The sequence below is a fragment of the Chlamydomonas reinhardtii genome, chromosome 16, assembly GCF_000002595.2.
Source record: "Chlamydomonas reinhardtii strain CC-503 cw92 mt+ chromosome 16, whole genome shotgun sequence".
Taxonomy (NCBI): Eukaryota; Viridiplantae; Chlorophyta; class Chlorophyceae; order Chlamydomonadales; family Chlamydomonadaceae; genus Chlamydomonas; species Chlamydomonas reinhardtii.
The window spans coordinates 754,211-773,926 of NC_057019.1; the positions used below are offsets into that span (position 1 = coordinate 754,211).

The 19,716-nt window shown below is 63.1% G+C and overlaps 3 protein-coding genes across 3 annotated transcripts; all 3 read left to right on the forward strand.

Annotated features, from left to right (window-relative positions):
• The first annotated feature begins 83 nt into the window (after positions 1-83).
• Positions 84-4,775, forward strand: CHLRE_16g690900v5 (uncharacterized protein). The gene is made up of 8 exons (XM_043071694.1): positions 84-584; positions 864-990; positions 1,272-1,352; positions 1,814-1,901; positions 2,291-2,393; positions 2,797-2,907; positions 3,298-3,397; positions 3,693-4,775. The coding sequence occupies exons 1-8, from the start codon at positions 352-354 to the stop codon at positions 4,089-4,091; spliced, it is 1,242 nt and encodes a 413-aa protein (XP_042915366.1). The 5' UTR covers positions 84-351; the 3' UTR covers positions 4,092-4,775.
• Positions 4,776-17,213: 12,438 nt separating this feature from the next.
• CHLRE_16g690902v5 (uncharacterized protein) lies at positions 17,214-18,315 on the forward strand. The gene is made up of 2 exons (XM_043071695.1): positions 17,214-17,803; positions 17,968-18,315. The coding sequence occupies exons 1-2, from the start codon at positions 17,512-17,514 to the stop codon at positions 18,051-18,053; spliced, it is 378 nt and encodes a 125-aa protein (XP_042915367.1). The 5' UTR covers positions 17,214-17,511; the 3' UTR covers positions 18,054-18,315.
• A 118-nt stretch (positions 18,316-18,433) lies between these two features.
• CHLRE_16g690800v5 (uncharacterized protein) lies at positions 18,434-19,675 on the forward strand. Its single transcript, XM_043071692.1, has 3 exons — positions 18,434-18,789; positions 18,966-19,161; positions 19,356-19,675. Exon 3 carries the CDS (start codon positions 19,383-19,385, stop codon positions 19,614-19,616), a length of 234 nt encoding a protein of 77 aa, XP_042915368.1. The 5' UTR covers positions 18,434-18,789; positions 18,966-19,161; positions 19,356-19,382; the 3' UTR covers positions 19,617-19,675.
• The last annotated feature ends 41 nt before the right edge of the window (positions 19,676-19,716 follow it).

Consider the following 19,716-nt stretch of genomic DNA (forward strand, 5'->3'; position numbering starts at 1 on the left):
AGGCCATTCGGCCGCGATTGGCCCGCCGGCCGAGGGTCAGAGCCCCACCCCTTCGCTTTGCTTTTATGCAATAATATACAAAACATCTGATACAAAGTTTGTGTTATTGACGAAACCAGCAGGCGAGGCCTACGAGCAGCTGACGCAAGGAAGGGTTGTTCTTACTTCAAGCCTGCGCACATGCTGGCCAATATAACTAAAACTGTATAGCTGCACGATTCATATATACGGCTGGCGACCCCTGTAAACCAAACGGCATCCAGCGCATCTAGGTCCACTTGGGTCTCCCCGCTTGACCCGCGACGCTCGATCGGGCCGATCGCATTGCATAGTCGCTACAAAGGAAAGGACATGTATGGAGGTGGCGGTGCCGGCCGCGCATTGCCCAGTCCGGGTGACTGGTCGCCGAGCGGCTGGCTGGGCCGGCGCTGCAAGCGGGCGCGGCTGCAGCTGCAGCGGGCGTTGAGGGGAGGCGGCAACGCCCGGTTACGGGCAGGACTTGGAGCAGGCGTGCTAGCGGCCTCTGCGGCGGGAGTGGCAGCGGCATCACCGCCGCCAGAGGGCGGAGGAGCGCAGCAACAGCGGTGCGTGTCAGACTGTCAGCGCGCTGGCGCGGTCGTGGAGTGTGCCTGTCCAGACATGCCAGCCGTTGCCCGCATTCCCCTGTCGCCACGTGCTGCTGCCTGCTACCCGCGCTCCTTTGCGAACGGAACCTAGCCGACGGAGGCGCTGCTGTCAGCCCAGCTCCATCCAGCTCCATCAAAGCCTGCTCCCATCAGTAGCGAACCGCCGACGAAGCCCGCGAGGGCTGCCCGCACAACCCCTCATCACACCGTACTTACCTGCACCACCCCACCGCACAGGCCCAAGACCTGGTCTGACTTCGGGCACCCGCGTCGTCGTACCACGGACGTGTTCCTGTGCCTCAACGCACTCGTGTTCGTACTCAACTGGCTGAGCCGTGACGTGGTGCTCATATGGGGCGCCAAGGTGCGTGCTCGTGCCGGCAGCGTGACACGGTTGGCCCGGGGGTGGCGGACTCGGGGGCGGTGAGACTGGGGAGGGGGGCTGGGGGATTTGGGGCGCTGGTGCTGGTGGCTTGGGGGCTTGGGCTTGGGGGCTTGGGGCTTGGGACCTTGGGGGCTAGGGGCTTGGGTCGTTATGTGGGCAGCCGCGGGTGCGAAGTGACAGGGGATTTAGCTAGTCAAGGGGGATGTGTGTGTGTGTGTGTGTGAGTGTCGTGTGCACACACGTGCCGCCATGCCGCGCAGGTGAACGCGCTGATCGCCGCGGGCCAGTGGTGGCGGCTGGTGACGCCGCTGTTCCTGCACTCCAACCTCTTCCATCTGGCGGTGAGGCGGGCAGGCGGGCGGGCGGGCATGGGGAGCAGGCATGGGGAGCGGGCCGGCGGGCAGGCAGGCGGGCAGGCGGGCATGCAGGCAGGCAGGCAGGCAGGCGGGCGGGCGGGCACGGGGAGCGGGTAGGCAGGCAGGCGGGCAGGCAGGCATGGGGAGCGAGGTTGCGGCGTTGGCGGTGGCACACGCGCAGGCAGCTGCACTCGTGGCATACGCGCACAAAGACACGTGTATGCGTTGAAGAGCACAAGGAAAACATTGCGCAAAGACAGTGTATGCGATGCGCACACGTGTATGTGTGTGTGTGTGTGTGTGTGTGTGTATAGCAGTTGCAAAGTACACATGCACCGTCCCCACTGCCATGTTGCCTTCCCCTCTCGCTTCGGCTCGGCCCCAACGCCTCCTCGCCCCTGCCCCTCCACCTCCCGTGTCGCCCTCCCCTCTCCTCCCGGCCGCAGATCAACATGCACGCGCTGCACACGCTGGGGCCGCAGGTGGAGGTGGTGTCGGGCAGCCGCCGCACCGCCGCCATATACATGGCCTCAGGTGGGCAGGGGTGGTGGTGGTGGTGATGTGTGTGTGTGTGTGTGTGTGTGTGTGTGTGTGTGTGTGTGCGTATGTGTGTGTGCGTGTGTGTGGAGGTGCATGTGGGGCGGCGGGAGCGGGAGCCGGATTTGGGATTATGGAGTGTGTGGGGCAGCCCCCGCAAGCCTGCCGGCGAGGCTCACACTTCCCAGGCGCCCGTGTGCCAGCTGACGTCGCGACGGCAACATGCGGGCCGGCAGCGCATTGGCTGCTGACTACTCCCGAGGACTGCTGCGGCGCACACCGGGCACCGGCCACTGCCTCTCCCACACGCACACCCACCCACCCACCCACCCATAACACCCCTAAAGGCTAAAGGCCCTAACCCTCACCTCACCTCCCCCCCCCAGGCCTGCTTGCCAATGTGGCCAGCTTCCTGTTCTGCCCGCTGCCCAGTCTGGGGGCCAGCGGCGCCATGTTCGGGCTGGGCGCGGCGCTGGGCGTGTTCTACTGGTGAGGGGGTGTGAGGGGGTGTAGGGGGCGGGGTTGAGCGTTGACGGGTGTCATTTACGGGTGTGTTGTGTGGGGGTGGGGGTGTTAAGTACCAGCTCAAACTAAACGAAACCCAAGGGGGTAGTGAAGGCAGGCGGGGAGGGAGTAGAGGAAGGGGGTGAGGCATGTGGAGGGGGAGGCATGTGGAGGGGAAGGCATGGGGAGGGTGTGAGGCATGGGGACGGGAGGTCGAGGATGGGGCCTGGGGACCGGCCCTGGGCGGGTTGGGGTGGTCATTTAGTCACTCCGTTTTTCACGTGAACGACTACCCCCCCTGCCCCTGCTGTCTACTTCGCTACACATCTGTGTCCCAATCTTTGCACCCCCCCCCTCCCCCCGCGCACGCGCACACACACGCGCACAGGCGCCACGCCGACCTGCTGGGCCCCGCCAGTGACAGCGGCCTGCGCAGTCTGGGCCTCACCGCTGTCATCAACATCGCCTACTCACTGGTCAACAAGCGCATTGACAACTGGTGCGTGGCGCGCGCGTGGGGGAGGGGCGGGGTGGGATGGGGTGGGGTAGGGTAGGGTGGGGTGGGGTTAATTTACACCGATCCCAAAATCTATCGTTGCCAACCCAGAACCCGTAGAGCACGGAGGAGAGGGATGTACGGTGCTCATGTTCTGCTGGCCATCTTCAGTCTTGTTCATCTGGTCGTAGGTGGGGTGCAAGCGGCAGGCAGGAAAGAATGGGCAGTGGGCTGTATGCAAATAACTTGGAAGTTGCGGCACTTGGAATAAACTAGCCCCCCCTCCTTTCCGTCCTTACACGTCACCGGCTGCGGTAAAACACAGCCCCTAACCCCCCGCTAACCCCTGCTGCCCCCCCGCTGCTGCTGCCACTATTGCTCATTCACGCGCAGGGGCCACTTCGGCGGCCTGGTGGGCGGCGCACTGCTGTCCTACCTGGTGGGGCCGGCCTTCCAGGTCGTCACCGCACCCGGCGGGCTGCGCGGGCTGCAGGTGGGCGGGGGCGCCGACACGCACCAGCGCTGCTGTGGGCGATAAACCACCCACAGGGCTCCTACCTACCCACGGAACTCCCTTACCGAGCAAGTTAGGCTATTACCGACACCCCAACCTCACAGCGGCACGGATGCACCCATTTTTTCCCTTGTTCCTCCCTTGCCGTACACCTACACACCCAACATCGCACACACAGTCTTTTTGCGCTTATTTTCCTCGTGCTCCTTAAGCGCTACCCCACGCGCCACACAACCAACACCACCAACACCACCTTTTATGCACGCGCGCACAGGACAACCCGCCGCTACCTTGGCTCGCCTTCAAGGCGCCCACCATCGCCGGCGGTAGTCCCGTGCTACGGCGGCTGTCACGGGGATCTGCGGATGCGCAAGCTGCAGCCCCAGGGCTTGGACCGGGCGGCAGTAGCAGCAGTGGCAGCAGTAGCAGCAGTAGCAGCAGTAGCGCGGTTGCAGAGGCCGAGGTGGCGCCGCGGCGGAGAGTGTCGACGCCGCCGTTCCTGCGGGGCCGGGGGCCGCCCTTGAGCTCGTTAGACGCGGGGCCTGAGTCCGGTGGTGGTGGCCGTGGTGGGGCGGGTCGAAAGCTGCGGCCGGGGTCAGGGGATGCGGAGGCAGGTGAGGGTGGGGGCGGCTTGTTGGGGCCCAGCAGTAGCCCGGCGGCTCCTAGCGGTTAGTGCAGAGCAGGTTGGGGCTTTGTTGGGGATGGGAGCATGGCGAAGCTTAGATCCTGAGAGAGTGCGTGCGTGTGTACAGCGCGAGGAGTGTCGCCGAGGGGCGGTATTGGATCATGCATGAGTTGTACGGGAGAGCGATGTGTTAAAGAGCACAGGGAGAGCGATGCGTGTGTGTGTGTGTCGTCCTTTAGGATGGAAAGGCGAGAGCTTGAAGATACCCATGCTATAACTTGATGCAACAGCAGCAATTGAGTGGCTTTTGAGTGCGTGGCAGAGTTGCCCAAAATGCCATGCACAAGCGGTGCCTGTCACGCAGGGGCGTGCGCAGGAGTGATGGCACGAACTGTATGGAGGTTGGCCAGGAGGCGTTTGCTTCTTGTCGGCGTGGCACCTTTGGGGCGTCCATTATGTCAGAGCTAGGGTTTGTGAGTGGCAAGACCGCAAGAGGCGCCAATCTGGCGTCCCTGGAGTGGATGTGAAGAAGCTCCTTAGACCGCTTCGACGACCGTGCCAAACCCTGCATAGTGAGGATTGCACCCGGCACAGGGCCCTGCAGAATGCATCAGGTGCCGCTTACATAGCACTGCCTTGTCGGCTTGTCCTGGGGACCTGCCACTGGCGCTGGAGCTGGAAAAGTAGCGGGGCGTAGCGGGCCACTGTTCTCCGGCAATCCGGCAATCGACCCTGTCCTTATGCCCCCCACCATGCCACACTCCTACGCGCCAGAAAAGACGCTTGATAGCATGTAGCTCACCGTGCTTTGCATGTGTGGTGTGGTTGGCTTGCCCCTTCCCCCGAAGGGGGAGGGGCAATAGCCATCGCCGTAGCTCCTCGAAGCGTAGCGTAGAGCAGAGCGGAGGACTACACCACTTCGCCGTAGCTCCTCGAAGCGTAGCGTAGAGCAGAGCGGAGGACTACACCACTGGACAGACACACCCCCTAGGGCACCCCTCGGGCGGCCGGGCGGCTCGCGCGGGCGAGACTCTGTCGCGGCGAGACTTTCTGCAGCTTTTCACTCACACGCGGGTTTCGCGCACGCCCTCGGCGCAGAGCGATAAAATACTGTAAAAACGGGCGCAAAGGCTCCCGCAATTCCGGCAAAACACGAGCGCAGCGGGCGCCCGAAAGCGTGTGAGATTCAAGCGCTCTCCGCACGTTAAACGTGCTTTTACAGCGCAGAAATATGATCAGTGCTAATCTATATTGCAAGTCTCGCGAAACTCTGGCAAACACGAGCGCAGCAGGAAGTTGCGTGCCAGGTCTGAAGCCTTAGCGCGCGCGCGAGGCTTCACGTTGCACAATAAATTGCAGCCACAATATGGCATGTTTACATGGTAATTGCAAGCCAGGCAGTGGACGCGCAAAACGCGAACGCGCAGGGCGCCCGACAGTCAGAGCGTTGCTGAGCAAAAGGATGCCCATAGCTTCCGTAGCATGACTAGTACTGCACTATGTATTGCTTTAAATAAACTGAGATGAGGAAACCTGCAGCGTTCGAGTGCGCGCCGAAGCATTTTGTCGGCTGCCAGGCAATAGCTCGCTGTGCCCGCATGGGGTCCTTCTCTTGAACGCAACGTGACATGCACATACACACTTATTCTATACGCAAATGGACTGAAGTAGATTCGGGCGTCTATCCCGCGATAACCATTGGAACGTAGCCTTTTGCCAGCAACATGGCACTTCGAATACGCGCAGACTCCTACGTTTTCTCGGAAAGTGCTGACCGAAAACGGAAAGAGCGTGCAAATGAATCAGTCGAGCAGCGCAATGAGCGTCAGAAGAAGGATGCAGCCAGGAAGCGGCAGAAGCGCGCTGGCATGACTTTCGAGGAGAAGGCGGAATCTAACACGAAGCATGCGGAGAACCTGAAGCAGTATCGCAAGGAAGGCTACAAGGGCCCGATTGTCACCAGCGAGACAATGGAGATCAAATTGGGCACGCAAGGCCCCCCCCTAAATTTTACCAACCAACCGTAAGCGTGTTACACATGCCGCAAGTCGGTGCCGCAAGTCGGTGCACCGAGCTCATCCGGGTGTACCTTTTGAAAACTGAAGGTGCACACTGGAAACTGTCAAGGACGCCCCGCCGTGGTCGCGCGTATGCCAGAAGCCAGAGTGCCGTCGTCCAAACGTGTACAAACCTGGTGGATACGAATGCTTTGGTGGGCACGCACAATCTGACCAGCACGGGCATACGCCAGCATTCCCAGTCAGGCTAAACTTCCCTGGTGGAGGCAGCTGTGTGGCGGCCATCCTGGACGATAGTGTGTCCTTAGGGGGCATGCCCCACGTGTCCACGGCAAGTGTTCAGGAGCTGCGCAACGCAATCCGCACGTTCAAGCCTGTGGAGTGCAAGGTCAGCGTCCACACTCCGCACCGCCTGGTGATTGTGACATCAATCAGCAGCTCTGGTGAAGGAAGCGCAACAGGACCAAGGTCAGTTGTTGGCTTGCCCCTTCCCCCGAAGGGTTTAGGGTTGAATGGTTTACTCCCCTCCCCTCGCCTCGTGCAGCTTTGCGGCGGCAGGAGCCAGCAGCGCAAGCGTGCCTGCTGCCGTGGCTGCAGCGCCGACCCCCGGCCCTGGCGCTGGCCCGCCGGGCCTGCCCACCGCGGCAACGCCAAGCAGGTGTGTCGGGCATGCTTGCGCCTGCTTTGCTGCCCTGCTCGCTCCGTCAGCACAGCGTGACTCTGCTTTGCACCCCTGCCTCCCTCCTGCCCCGTGTCGTGTACGTGCGGCCACGCAGCCCGCGTTGACGTGACTGCGCGCTGTGCACTCCCTCCCCTCGCCTCGTGCAGCTTTGCGGCGGCAGGAGCCAGCAGCGCAAGCGTGCCTGCTGCCGCGGCTGCAGCGCCGACCCCCGGCCCTGGCGCTGGCCCGCCGGGCCTGCCCACCGCGGCAACGCCAAGCAGGTGTGTCAGGCATGCTTGCGCCTGCTTTGCTGCCCTGCTCGCTCCGTCAGCACAGCGTGACTCTGCTTTGCACCCCTGCCTCCCTCCTGCCCCGTGTCGTGTACGTGCGGCCACGCAGCCCGCGTTGACGTGACTGCGCGCTGTGCACTCCCTCCCCTCGCCTCGTGCAGCTTTGCGGCGGCAGGAGCCAGCAGCGCAAGCGTGCCTGCTGCCGCGGCTGCAGCGCCGACCCCGGGCCCTGGCGCTGGCCCGCCGGGCCTACCCACCGCGGCAACGCCAAGCAGGTGTGTCAGGCATGCTTGCGCCTGCTTTGCTGCCCTGCTCGCTCCGTCAGCACAGCGTGACTCTGCTTTGCACCCCTGCCTCCCTCCTGCCCCGTGTCGTGTACGTGCGGCCACGCAGCCCGCGTTGACGTGACTGCGCGCTGTGCACTCCCTCCCCTCGCCTCGTGCAGCTTTGCGGCGGCAGGAGCCAGCAGCGCAAGCGTGCCTGCTGCCGCGGCTGCAGCGCCGACCCCCGGCCCTGGCGCTGGCCCGCCGGGCCTACCCACCGCGGCAACGCCAAGCAGGTGTGTCGGGCATGCTTGCGCCTGCTTTGCTGCCCTGCTCGCTCCGTCAGCACAGCGTGACTCTGCTTTGCAGCCCTGCCTCCCTCCTGCCCCGTGTCGTGTACGTGCGGCCACGCAGCCCGCGTTGACGTGACTGCGCGCTGTGCACTCCCCTCCCCTCGCCTCGTGCAGCTTTGCGGCGGCAGGAGCCAGCAGCGCAAGCGTGCCTGCTGCCGCGGCTGCAGCGCCGACCCCCGGCCCTGGCGCTGGCCCGCCGGGCCTGCCCACCGCGGCAACGCCAAGCAGGTGTGTCAGGCATGCTTGCGCCTGCTTTGCTGCCCTGCTCGCTCCGTCAGCACAGCGTGACTCTGCTTTGCACCCCTGCCTCCCTCCTGCCCCGTGTCGTGTACGTGCGGCCACGCAGCCCGCGTTGACGTGACTGCGCGCTGTGCACTCCCTCCCCTCGCCTCGTGCAGCTTTGCGGCGGCAGGAGCCAGCAGCGCAAGCGTGCCTGCTGCCGCGGCTGCAGCGCCGACCCCCGGCCCTGGCGCTGGCCCGCCGGGCCTGCCCACCGCGGCAACGCCAAGCAGGTGTGTCAGGCATGCTTGCGCCTGCTTTGCTGCCCTGCTCGCTCCGTCAGCACAGCGTGACTCTGCTTTGCACCCCTGCCTCCCTCCTGCCCCGTGTCGTGTACGTGCGGCCACGCAGCCCGCGTTGACGTGACTGCGCGCTGTGCACTCCCTCCCCTCGCCTCGTGCAGCTTTGCGGCGGCAGGAGCCAGCAGCGCAAGCGTGCCTGCTGCCGCGGCTGCAGCGCCGACCCCCGGCCCTGGCGCTGGCCCGCCGGGCCTACCCACCGCGGCAACGCCAAGCAGGTGTGTCGGGCATGCTTGCGCCTGCTTTGCTGCCCTGCTCGCTCCGTCAGCACAGCGTGACTCTGCTTTGCACCCCTGCCTCCCTCCTGCCCCGTGTCGTGTACGTGCGGCCACGCAGCCCGCGTTGACGTGACTGCGCGCTGTGCACTCCCCTCCCCTCGCCTCGTGCAGCTTTGCGGCGGCAGGAGCCAGCAGCGCAAGCGTGCCTGCTGCCGCGGCTGCAGCGCCGACCCCCGGCCCTGGCGCTGGCCCGCCGGGCCTGCCCACCGCGGCAACGCCAAGCAGGTGTGTCAGGCATGCTTGCGCCTGCTTTGCTGCCCTGCTCGCTCCGTCAGCACAGCGTGACTCTGCTTTGCACCCCTGCCTCCCTCCTGCCCCGTGTCGTGTACGTGCGGCCACGCAGCCCGCGTTGACGTGACTGCGCGCTGTGCACTCCCTCCCCTCGCCTCGTGCAGCTTTGCGGCGGCAGGAGCCAGCAGCGCAAGCGTGCCTGCTGCCGCGGCTGCAGCGCCGACCCCCGGCCCTGGCGCTGGCCCGCCGGGCCTACCCACCGCGGCAACGCCAAGCAGGTGTGTCGGGCATGCTTGCGCCTGCTTTGCTGCCCTGCTCGCTCCGTCAGCACAGCGTGACTCTGCTTTGCACCCCTGCCTCCCTCCTGCCCCGTGTCGTGTACGTGCGGCCACGCAGCCCGCGTTGACGTGACTGCGCGCTGTGCACTCCCCTCCCCTCGCCTCGTGCAGCTTTGCGGCGGCAGGAGCCAGCAGCGCAAGCGTGCCTGCTGCCGCGGCTGCAGCGCCGACCCCCGGCCCTGGCGCTGGCCCGCCGGGCCTGCCCACCGCGGCAACGCCAAGCAGGTGTGTCAGGCATGCTTGCGCCTGCTTTGCTGCCCTGCTCGCTCCGTCAGCACAGCGTGACTCTGCTTTGCACCCCTGCCTCCCTCCTGCCCCGTGTCGTGTACGTGCGGCCACGCAGCCCGCGTTGACGTGACTGCGCGCTGTGCACTCCCCTCCCCTCACCTCGTGCAGCTTTGCAGCGGCAAGAGCCAGCAGCACAAGCGTGCCTGCTGCCGCGGCTGCGGCGCCGACCCCCGGCCCTGGCGCTATCTTTGCTAGATCGTGCACACGCAACGGGCCCTCAACACCAGAAGCTGAACGGAAACGGTGGGCACGCGCGAACGAGGCACCTGAGAAGCGTGCAGAACGCTTGAAGAAAGATGCGAAGCGCAAGCGCCAGAAACGGGCTGCGCAATCTAAGAAGGCGGTGAAGTAGCAAAGGTAAGATAGATGTACAGGGGTAGGTGGTGGTTATTTTATGAACCATGATTAAGTTCCATGTTGAAGCACCGTGGATGAGGGCATCATATGGCTGTGTGCACGTTATTTGACATGGTCAGGTTGCGACATGTCGACATGTGGATTGCGACATACGACATACCGACATACCAAGACTGGCCCACATTTGCATAGCTACGCGTCCTGGAGCCCATTTAAGTAACATCTCCCAGCTTTGCGGCGGTGTATTGCGCTAGCGTAGCCACAAGCTGCGAGAACGCAAGAATGGCAACTGCCTTTGCGCACTGGTAGTTGTGGCGTGGCCAGTCTGGCTACGCCATGGCATGGGTCCGTAACGATGTTGGACACGCCGAACGTTTACTTATGATCGCCGATACCGATGGTGCCTAGACATTTGCGCCTGTACTGATTTGCATTTATGTTCATGTGCATCGTGTGTCACATTCACATGTTACACATGCATGTCCGCTCACACGCCCAAGCGCTACCGCACACGCCCAGACTAGGGAATGCGCATCAGCAAACTTCCAGCCAGCCAGCAACTTGTCGGTACAGTAACTCCGGCGTTCGACCAGCCATGCACTCCTGCTCTGCCGCTGCAAACTGTTTGCTGTCTGCTTGGGGTACGGGCGTCAGCTGCACCCTAAGGGACCTCGCCAACCTGCCTGAACCCTGTCCCATCACACGCCCAGACTAGGGCCAGGGGTGGCGGGGGAAGGGTATCAGCGCCGGCCAGTGCGCGGGGGGCAAGCTCACACGCCCACGGGCTGGAAGGGTCACAAAAAAAATTCGCTTTTGCATACATGTACACTCAAAACTGCTATCACGACGGGCAGACGCCCTGCCCTCGCGCTGCCTGCGCGTGTCTCTTACCCTCGCCCCGACCTCACTCTGCCCGTGCCCAGCGCTTGCCCCGCTCTCGCCCTTCCCGGGCGCCGCCCTCGCCCCGCCCTCGCCCAGTCCTCGCCCCGCCTACGCCCCGCCGTTACTCTCGCCCCGCCTTTGCCCAGCCCTTGCCAGCTCTCACCCTCCCCTCACCCTGCCCTTGCCTTTGCCCGGCCCTTGCCCCGCCCTCGCCAAGCTCTCGCCCCGCCCTCACCCCTCCCTCCCCCTCCCCCTCGGCCAGCCCCTCACCCTGCCCTCGGCCCTGCCCTTGCCCCGCCCTCACCACACGCCCTGCCCTCGCCCTTCCCTCGCTCCTCCCTCGCCCTTGCTCTCCCCATGCCCTGCCCTGGCCAAGCCTGCGCATAGCTCTCACAGTCGCCCCGCCCTCACTCTGCCCGTGCCCAGCGCTTGCCCCGCTCTCGCCCTCCCCGTGCGCCGCCCTTGCCCCGCCCTCGCCCTGCCCTTGCCCCGCCCTCGCCCAGCTCTCGCCCTCGCCCTGCCCTCACCTTTCCCTCGCTCTTCCCTCGCCCTCGCTTCCCTCATGCCCTGCCCTCGGCCCGCGCTCACCCTGCCTGCGCCCAGCGCTTGCCCCGCTCTCGCCCTTCCCGCGCGCCGCCCTCGCCCCGCCCTCGCCCGGTCCTCGCCCCGCCCCCGCCCCGCCGTTACTCTCGCCCCGCCACACGCCCTGCTCTTACCCTTCCCATAGCTCCTCCCTCGCCCTCGCCCTCCCCATGCCCCGCCCTCGCCCAGCGCTGGCCCTCACCCAGCCCTCGCCCGGAGCCCATCCGGCCATCCCCCGCTCTCGCCCTCCCTGTGTCCCGACCTTTCCCCATCCTTGCCCCATCCTCGCCCTGCTCCCCCAACCTCATCCCGCCCTCACCCCACCCTCGTTCGGCCCTCAATAGGCCCAGTCCTCACCTTCGGCCTCGTCCATACCTAGACCTGCACACACACACACACACACACACACACACACACACACACACACACACACAACACACACACACACACACACACACACACACACCTCCCCCGAAGGCAGGGCTCCTATCTTAATGTCTCCAGACATTAATTGGCCATGTTGCCCGTTTCCTAGACATTCCTCCCGGGGGCTAATGTCTGGGGCGAGACTTTGTTGGCCCGGGTTTGGGGCGGGTTTTGTCCGAATTCCTATGGAGAAGCCCCCAAACCGCCATGTGCCCAGACAAAAGACGGCGGCCACCCGGCCGTTTTTGTCTGGAGCTAGACATTACCCCCAAAACAAGATACGACCCCTGCCCCGAACTCACCCATCCCTCACCATCACCCTCGGCCTCACCCAGCCCCTGCCCTGCCCTCGGCCAACCCTCGCCCTGCCCTTGCCGTTCCCTCCCTCCTCCCTCGCCCTCGCTTTCCCAGTGCCCCGCCCTCGCCCTGCCTGCGCGAAGCTCTTACCCTCGCCCCGACCTCACTCTACTCACTCTGCCTGTGCCCAGCGCTTGCCCCGCTCTCGCCCTCCCCGTGCACTGACCTTGCCCCGCCCTCGCCCTGCCCTTGCCCTGTCCTCGCCCAGCTCTCGCCCTGCCATCACCCTTCCCTTGCTCCTCCCTCGCCCTTGCTCTCCTGGTGCTGCTCGTGCTTTGTCCTCGCGCTGCCTGCGCGTATCTCTTACCCTCGCCCCACGCTGGCCCTGCCCGTGCCCAGTGCTTGCTCTGCTCTCGCCCTTCCCGCGTGAAGCTCTTACCCTCGCCCCGCCCTCGCCCGCCCTCGCCCGCCCTCGCCCCTCCTTTGCCCCTGCCCCTGCCTTTGCCCCTGCCTTCGCCCCGCCCTCGCCCAGCCCTTGCCAGCTTTCACCCTCCCCTAACCCTGCCCTCGCCTTCGCCCTGCCCTTGCCCCGCCCTCGCCACACGCCCTGCACTCATCCTTCCCTCGTGCCTCGCCCTCGCCCGCCCCGTGCCCTGCCCTCGCCCAGCTTTCGCCCTGCCCTCACCCTTCCCTCGCCCCTCCCTCGCCCCTCGCTCTCCCCATGCCCTGCCCTCGCCCCGCACTCGCCCTGCCCTCACCCTCACCCCGCCACTGCCCTGCCCTACCTTTCGCCCTGCCTTCGCCCGGCCGTCACCCTCGCCCTGCCCTCGCCCCACCCTTGCCCCGCCTACGCCCCGCCCTCAATCTCGCCCCGCCTTCGCCCAGCCCTTGCCCAGCCCTACACCTCCCCTAACCCTGCCCTCGCCTTCGCCCTGCCCTTGCCCTGCCCTCACCCCTCGCTCTCGCCGTGCCTGCACCCTTCCGACGCTCCTCCCTCGCCCTCGCTCTGCTCGTGCCCTGCCCTCGCCGGTCTACCACGCGACATACCCACAACCCCACGCCCAGACTCACCCTCACCCACCCGCACACATCACACGATTTTGTGTTTGAAAGCTGATGAGCTACGGCCCCCTCAAGCCAGCTGGACTTGTAGCACCCAGCGCTGCCGACCCGTAGGTAGGACCGGACGTAGGCAGCGGAGACCGCAACTCACAGGCACGCGTTACGCACCCGCCCGCAACGCCACACGGTAGGGCACGCGAAAATGAATTAGAGGGCTCGCTTAACCCTTGCAAAACGCGAGCGCAGCGAGCGCTCGGACTCGCGACACAAGCGAACTCTATGAGCGCTGCAGACCTACGCGCGGACTTTTAAACGACACTTAACAATGAAACTAATACACGGCAAGCGCACCAGAGAGGAAATGCGAGCGTAGCAGGCGCGCGAGCGCGGCGCTCGCTCCCCGCGCGTTAATCATGAAGTGATTACCGAGTACAATACATGTTAGCGATTACATCAATATTTAGGAAATAGCGAGCAGAGAGCGCGACGGGCGCGGTCGTTCGAAGTCATGAGGTTGTCCATGTAATTGACTGCGCCAACTGCACGAATGTTGCGGCGATTAGGACGCAGAACATATATGTATTTACCTTGAATGGTTGAACTGACGCTACACCATAGTGCGCGTGGTACCCATCCAATTTGGCCAAAGCGTCATTCATTCAGTCGCAATGAAAGGCTAGGTATAATGTCGCTGCCCTTTGGCATTGTAGATATCGGCTTAGCGGCGGCAAAACCCGAGGAAACACCGGAGAATGGGGAGTGCGCTTTCCATGCTATCGCAAGTGGGCTCCCCAACGCGTGTCGGCACCAGGCAGCTGCGTATTTGCGGCGGCTTGTTGTCCGCGGTATGACCACGCGTGCCGTGTGGAAGCACATGCAGTCCATCGGTGGTGGCTTAGGGCTGGTCGCAGCTCACCAGTCGGCTGTGTTGGACAACAGCGTGCATCTTGGGCACCCGCCGAACCATAACTCGATACCAAATGTAAGGAACCTAGTTCCAAAACGGCATGCTCATTACAGGCAGCATATACTGTCCCCTGTGTAACATCCGCATCCATATGCAGCGTGGATGTCTCGTACATCAACTCTGGCAACATACCTGGAGCTCATGGTGCTGGAGCTCCTCGAAGCGTAGCGTAGAGCAGAGCGGAGGACTACACCACTTAGCACCCAGCGCTGCCGACCCGTAGGTAGGACCGGACGTAGGCAGCGGAGACCGCAACTCACAGGCACGCGTTACGCACCCGCCCGCAACGCCACACGGTAGGGCACGCGAAAATGAATTAGAGGGCTCGCTTAACCCTTGCAAAACGCGAGCGCAGCGAGCGCTCGGACTCGCGACACAAGCGAACTCTATGAGCGCTGCAGACCTACGCGCGGACTTTTAAACGACACTTAACAATGAAACTAATACACGGCAAGCGCACCAGAGAGGAAATGCGAGCGTAGCAGGCGCGCGAGCGCGGCGCTCGCTCCCCGCGCGTTAATCATGAAGTGATTACCGAGTACAATACATGTTAGCGATTACATCAATATTTAGGAAATAGCGAGCAGAGAGCGCGACGGGCGCGGTCGTTCGAAGTCATGAGGTTGTCCATGTAATTGACTGCGCCAACTGCACGAATGTTGCGGCGATTAGGACGCAGAACATATATGTATTTACCTTGAATGGTTGAACTGACGCTACACCATAGTGCGCGTGGTACCCATCCAATTTGGCCAAAGCGTCATTCATTCAGTCGCAATGAAAGGCTAGGTATAATGTCGCTGCCCTTTGGCATTGTAGATATCGGCTTAGCGGCGGCAAAACCCGAGGAAACACCGGAGAATGGGGAGTGCGCTTTCCATGCTATCGCAAGTGGGCTCCCCAACGCGTGTCGGCACCAGGCAGCTGCGTATTTGCGGCGGCTTGTTGTCCGCGGTATGACCACGCGTGCCGTGTGGAAGCACATGCAGTCCATCGGTGGTGGCTTAGGGCTGGTCGCAGCTCACCAGTCGGCTGTGTTGGACAACAGCGTGCATCTTGGGCACCCGCCGAACCATAACTCGATACCAAATGTAAGGAACCTAGTTCCAAAACGGCATGCTCATTACAGGCAGCATATGCAGCGTGGATGTCTCGTACATCAACTCTGGCAACATACCTGGAGCTCATGGTGCTGGAGCTCCTCGAAGCGTAGCGTAGAGCAGAGCGGAGGACTACACCACTTAGCACCCAGCGCTGCCGACCCGTAGGTAGGACCGGACGTAGGCAGCGGAGACCGCAACTCACAGGCACGCGTTACGCACCCGCCCGCAACGCCACACGGTAGGGCACGCGAAAATGAATTAGAGGGCTCGCTTAACCCTTGCAAAACGCGAGCGCAGCGAGCGCTCGGACTCGCGACACAAGCGAACTCTATGAGCGCTGCAGACCTACGCGCGGACTTTTAAACGACACTTAACAATGAAACTAATACACGGCAAGCGCACCAGAGAGGAAATGCGAGCGTAGCAGGCGCGCGAGCGCGGCGCTCGCTCCCCGCGCGTTAATCATGAAGTGATTACCGAGTACAATACATGTTAGCGATTACATCAATATTTAGGAAATAGCGAGCAGAGAGCGCGACGGGCGCGGTCGTTCGAAGTCATGAGGTTGTCCATGTAATTGACTGCGCCAACTGCACGAATGTTGCGGCGATTAGGACGCAGAACATATATGTATTTACCTTGAATGGTTGAACTGACGCTACACCATAGTGCGCGTGGTACCCATCCAATTTGGCCAAAGCGTCATTCATTCAGTCGCAATGAAAGGCTAGGTATAATGTCGCTGCCCTTTGGCATTGTAGATATCGGCTTAGCGGCGGCAAAACCCGAGGAAACACCGGAGAATGGGGAGTGCGCTTTCCATGCTATCGCAAGTGGGCTCCCCAACGCGTGTCGGCACCAGGCAGCTGCGTATTTGCGGCGGCTTGTTGTCCGCGGTATGACCACGCGTGCCGTGTGGAAGCACATGCAGTCCATCGGTGGTGGCTTAGGGCTGGTCGCAGCTCACCAGTCGGCTGTGTTGGACAACAGCGTGCATCTTGGGCACCCGCCGAACCATAACTCGATACCAAATGTAAGGAACCTAGTTCCAAAACGGCATGCTCATTACAGGCAGCATATGCAGCGTGGATGTCTCGTACATCAACTCTGGCAACATACCTGGAGCTCATGGTGCTGGCAGAGATTCTGGGCGCGGTGATTGTGATATGGCTCAAGCGTGCCACATGCCCCCAATACCCCCACTACCCCCACCGCTCCCACCGCCCCCACCACCCCCACCGCCCCCACTGCCCCCAGCGCCCCCACCACCCCCACCACCCCCACCGCCCCCACTGCCCCCACCGCCCCCACCGCTCCCACTGCCCTCAGCGCCCCCAGCGCCCCCACCGCCCCCACTGCCCCCAGCGCCCCCACCGCCCCCACCGCCCCACTGCCCCCGGGGTGGGCGGTTCCGCGTCGAGTGGATAGCGTCAAGGGACGAATTCGCTCGAGGTCATGGGTTCGACTCCCATACACCCCTCCGATTTCGATCGGAATGAATAGACTACGGACATGCAGTGGGCTGGACGAGTTTTGGCTTAGTTGATTTGGCTGGATTCAGTCCGGAGGGTTTGCTGCGGACTCCAAAAAGTCGAGTAGTTCTGATTGGTCGGGTGATTGAGCAGGGTCCTAGCACTCGATGTTAGGAGCAGAACCGGAGGTAAATGGAGCTCTTACGAGAGCAAGCCTACTACTAGAGTAGGTCGTCGGCGTTGCAGGTGGCACGTCCCTGAGGTCCAGAGCAGATGTCGCTCGCGACTCGCGTCAGCAAGTCCCTCTTGTAACCAATGCAATCTGCCCCCACCACTTCCACCGCCCCCAGCGCCCCCACTGCCCCCACTGCCCCCAGCGCTCCCACCGCCCCCAACACTCCCAACACCCCCAACACCCCCACCGCCCCCACCGTCCCCACCGCCCCCACCGCCCCCACTGCCCCCACTGCCCCCAGCGCTCCCAACACCCCCACCCGCCCCACTGCCCCCATCGCCCCCAACACCCCCAGAGCCCCCTACAGGTGCTAACCCCTAGCGCCCCGAGGCTTAGTCCCTACATCCCCAGCGCCCCCTACAGGCCCCAAACCCTAGCGGCCCTCACCTCCGAATCCCTGCATCCCGAGGGCCCCCTACAGGCCATCACCCTAGCGGCACCCAAGCCGTCTCCAAGTCCATACACCAAGTTGCGCACAGTAGACATTAGGATATACAAGAACATGGCTGCGTGCGTGACGCAAAAGAAAGTCTCGACACATGTTCGAATCATTCTTTAGCGAGTTCTGAGCGCTGACTGAGGAAGTGGCCGCCGAGCTGGACCGGCCGCCAGCTGAGTAGGACGCCGCAGTAGTGGCGCCGGTCACCATGCCCGCCCAGCTCCGCGCGCACCTCAGCTCATACTATGCATGCAAGTACGTTTGCAAGTCCCCAGTCCCGAGCAGCCAGGCAGCAAACTTGATCAAGGCGCTCGCAGCCACACGGGAGTTCTCATTGCTCTGGTGGCCATGGCGTACATGGCGTCGTACCGGCTCGGCGGCGATGAGACCATTCTGACCACGTACCAGACCACCGTCCTCACACACGGCGCGTTCGCCGCACTCGCGGCGGCAGGCGCGCCTGGTGCTGGCGACAGCCGCTGGGACGGGGAGGAAGGTGGAGTAGACACCATCATCGTGATCCCTGACGAGGAGGACGACACTCGTGAAGGCATCATGTGCCGCTTCAGTGCCAAGTCCAGGCTGCGCGCCGTGTCCACTTGCACCTGGACTGGCACGGCTGGCAGCGCTGCATCCGGTGGTAGGTCCCCATGCGGGAAACCCAGGCACCCGGGTAGGCCGCGTCTGCAGCTGATGGCTGAGACCGTGGGCCCCAGTGCGCTGCCTCCAGCACCATCGATTGTAGCACTCCCGTTGCGCCTGCGTCCTCGGGGTCGTTGCTGCCTGATTCCGATGTTACTGCAGCTGCGTCTATTGCGTCAGTGCCTGCATGTACTGCGTGGTTCCGGTGCGCGCGCACTGTGACAATCGTTGGTGGCGGCGGCGACTAGGTCAATGGGACGCGGCGGCACAGTGTTGAGCGCCCACCTCATGGGTGATGGAAGGTATGCGGCGATGAAAGTGATGGGACAGCCGTCCGTCCTGCGACAACCTCGAGTCTTGTGACCACCCCCAAGCCTGGATCCTGTGCGGGGATGGGAAAAGACAGTCCTCAGCCGACACAACACACCAGGCGAGGTGAAAGCGTCCCTGCCTGGACCAGTCACGGCGACGTTGCTTTGTGCTTTGATGCTGATCACGCTAAGGAGGCAGGCACCCAACCCCCCACGCAATCCTCACACCCACGCGACATACCCACAACCCCACGCTCACCCACCCGCACACATCATCACACACATTGAACCCTTTCTGATAGCTGTGCTACGGCCCCCTCAAGCCAGCTGGACTTGTTGTGGTCGCATCGAGCTCGCCGCGGGGGGCCCTCCCGGTTATTCCAGTTTTGAGTTGAGTTATAACCTCGAAACCCGAGCGCAGCGAAATTTGTCGTGCAAATAATGCGCCTTTCTATGTACGTATTGCAAAGCGTAACTTTATGAAAACGCAAGCCCTATGCCAGAGCGGGGTAAACGCACAAGCGCAGCGTTTGCATTAGAGCTCCAGCGCAACATACAATATATCACAAATTGTATCGATAACCAAGGCTTCCGGCACGGAAGGACGCAAGACGGAGGAATCGACGCGTTGGAGGATCCCGGAAATTGCGCGCGAAAGCGCGAGGCGCAAAAGGTTGGCGCTATCTGTTTTAGTTTCCCCGCAATGACGAATGCCGCGTTCTGTATTCTGCTCGCACATCACCCGGCACATCGGCGTTACTCTCGCCCGCTTCTCGCTGGCTTCCACGCCCTGAGTCGGTGCCCCCGCTGAGTCCGAGCCCCCATCCCCGCTCACTTACCCACCCCCAGCCCGCGGCGCCCTGAGCTACCGAAGGCAATATCATCATGACCGGTAGTATGGCTGCTCGCAGCCCCCAGCAGACCTATATGATACTTCCACCATCCGACAGTCCATCCCACCCCACCCCATCCCCACACCGCATTCCGGGGCGCACGGCATGGAGCGCCCTGAGGGGGGAGGGGCAAGCCGGAGTACTGCGAAGCGGTAAGTGTTTCTTTTGCGCTATTTACACTATGTAGACTCTACGTTAGAGCAGTCCCACAAAATACACATGCGATTGGTTAGCCCCATGATGACCCCTAAGCGCGCTGAATTTCGTCTTCCCTTGCACCCAAGTGCTTTCACACTTAGTGCTGTTGACCACATAGGTTCAAAGCACCTTTCCACCCACCCTCCAGCCGCCGGACCCAGAACTCCGAGCAACCATGCAGTCTCTTCGGACCCAGGCAGCCTTCCGTGCTGGCGCGGCTCGCCGCCCCCAGATCCGCTCTCGCAATGTTCGCCTGGTGGTGGTCAACGGCATCGACGCACCGTGTCCACGTGAGTCGTGGCGACTTCAGGGGCAAGCAAGCGAGACGTGGCCGGAAATGGTGGCCCGTTTGTCGCGGCGCTTCGTGCATGCGGGAGTGCGGGGGTCGGCGTGGAAGCAGCCTGAGTAACGGAGTGCGGGGAGCCACTACACGGTGACACGGGCATGTGTACACTGGGTCTGTTGGCCTCACTCTCTCCGAGCTCCTCTTTGCGAACACTTCTTGTAAT